At 30.1% G+C, this 1,402-nt stretch overlaps 1 protein-coding gene across 1 annotated transcript; it reads right to left on the bottom strand.

Moving 5' to 3' along the window:
* Positions 1-715: 715 nt before the first annotated feature.
* LOC106878637 (protein FAM177A1) lies at positions 716-1,165 on the bottom strand. Its single transcript, XM_052973912.1, has one exon. The coding sequence runs from the start codon at positions 1,163-1,165 to the stop codon at positions 716-718; it is 450 nt and encodes a 149-aa protein (XP_052829872.1).
* Between the last annotated feature and the right edge of the window lie 237 nt (positions 1,166-1,402).

Here is a 1,402-nt window from a genome sequence, read left to right as displayed (position 1 = left end):
ATATATATATATATATATATATATATATATAAATATCATTTGATTTTTGTATTCATAAATACATACCGACCTACCCTATGATGCGCCCACACACGGTTGTTGCTGAAGAATATCCAACTATATAGTAATTATACAGAATAATTTTGTATAATGGTATATTATGAATATAGGTTCAGCAGCTTTAAGCTGGTATGCAGTGCTGACAACAAATGTGATTTACTATGAAAGCCTAACACCCTCCATCTTCGTGTTATTATACATACATACATACATACATACATACATATATATAAATGTATGCATGTATGTGTATTTGTATGTATATATGTATGTATGTATATATATATATATATATATGTGTATGTATATATTTATATACACATATATATACCTACACATATATATAATAGTATGCATGTATGTGTATTTATATGTATGTATGTATGTAAGTATGTATGTATGTATGTATATAAGATATATGGCAAACCTGACTGATTGTTTTCAAAACTTTGCTGTAAAAGAACATAAACACAAATACACAGTCTTTAAATTAAATCATAGGTTTATCTCTCCATGCCGTGCATATATATATATATATATATATATATATATATATATATATATACATATATTACAATTCACATATCCATATATTCACTTCTCCGAGTGTAAGGTAAGAGAGTTTTAGCACAACCCGAGTTATCATGGAGTTTGTCTAAAATTTTCCCTGCTGCCCTTCCTGTTGTCTTTTTATAATAGCAGCTTCTTCTTCCTTTTTCCGCCGATTATATTCGTCTATGGCATATTGATACTTAGGGCTGGTTATACCTAGCGCCCATCCTAGTTTCTCACCACACATCTCAGCAGTTTTTAAAGATTTCCGAAAAGCAACTGTCAAATAAAACCAAATCCATGGTAAAATCGTTGGAGATCGTGGATCAAACGACTTTGGTGGTACTAAAGGAGATTTGCTGTCATCACAGCTGGTTTGTTCGTCTTCTGAGGAAGAATATTCTTCAATGACACCGTCACTAAAATGTAATATCCTTTTCGGTATTTTCTTTTTCGTTTGGGTATTTCCATCTCCAAGATCAATGAAGCTGAGTTCTACATCTTTTGGTATACATTCCACTAAATTTACTTGAGAAATTCTTGTTTCCGCCATTTTCTCCTAAGTTTGTTATATTTTTGTATCATTCATTCGAGATATTAATCTCAAATCGCGTCTATATGTGTGCCTTGTTTCGCGTCTATGTATATATATATATATGTATATATACGTACGTATATATGTATATGTATATATATGTGCTTGTATGTACCTATGTATGAATATGAATATGTATGTTTATGATTGTAGGCATCTGTATATTTGCGATTATATTCTTTGGGGATTTAATTA

The sequence above is a fragment of the Octopus bimaculoides genome, chromosome 17 (assembly GCF_001194135.2).
Source record: "Octopus bimaculoides isolate UCB-OBI-ISO-001 chromosome 17, ASM119413v2, whole genome shotgun sequence".
Classification (NCBI taxonomy): Eukaryota; Metazoa; Mollusca; class Cephalopoda; order Octopoda; family Octopodidae; genus Octopus; species Octopus bimaculoides.
The sequence above is the reverse complement of the archived record's forward strand: the minus strand, read 5'-3'. Positions and strand labels throughout refer to the sequence as shown.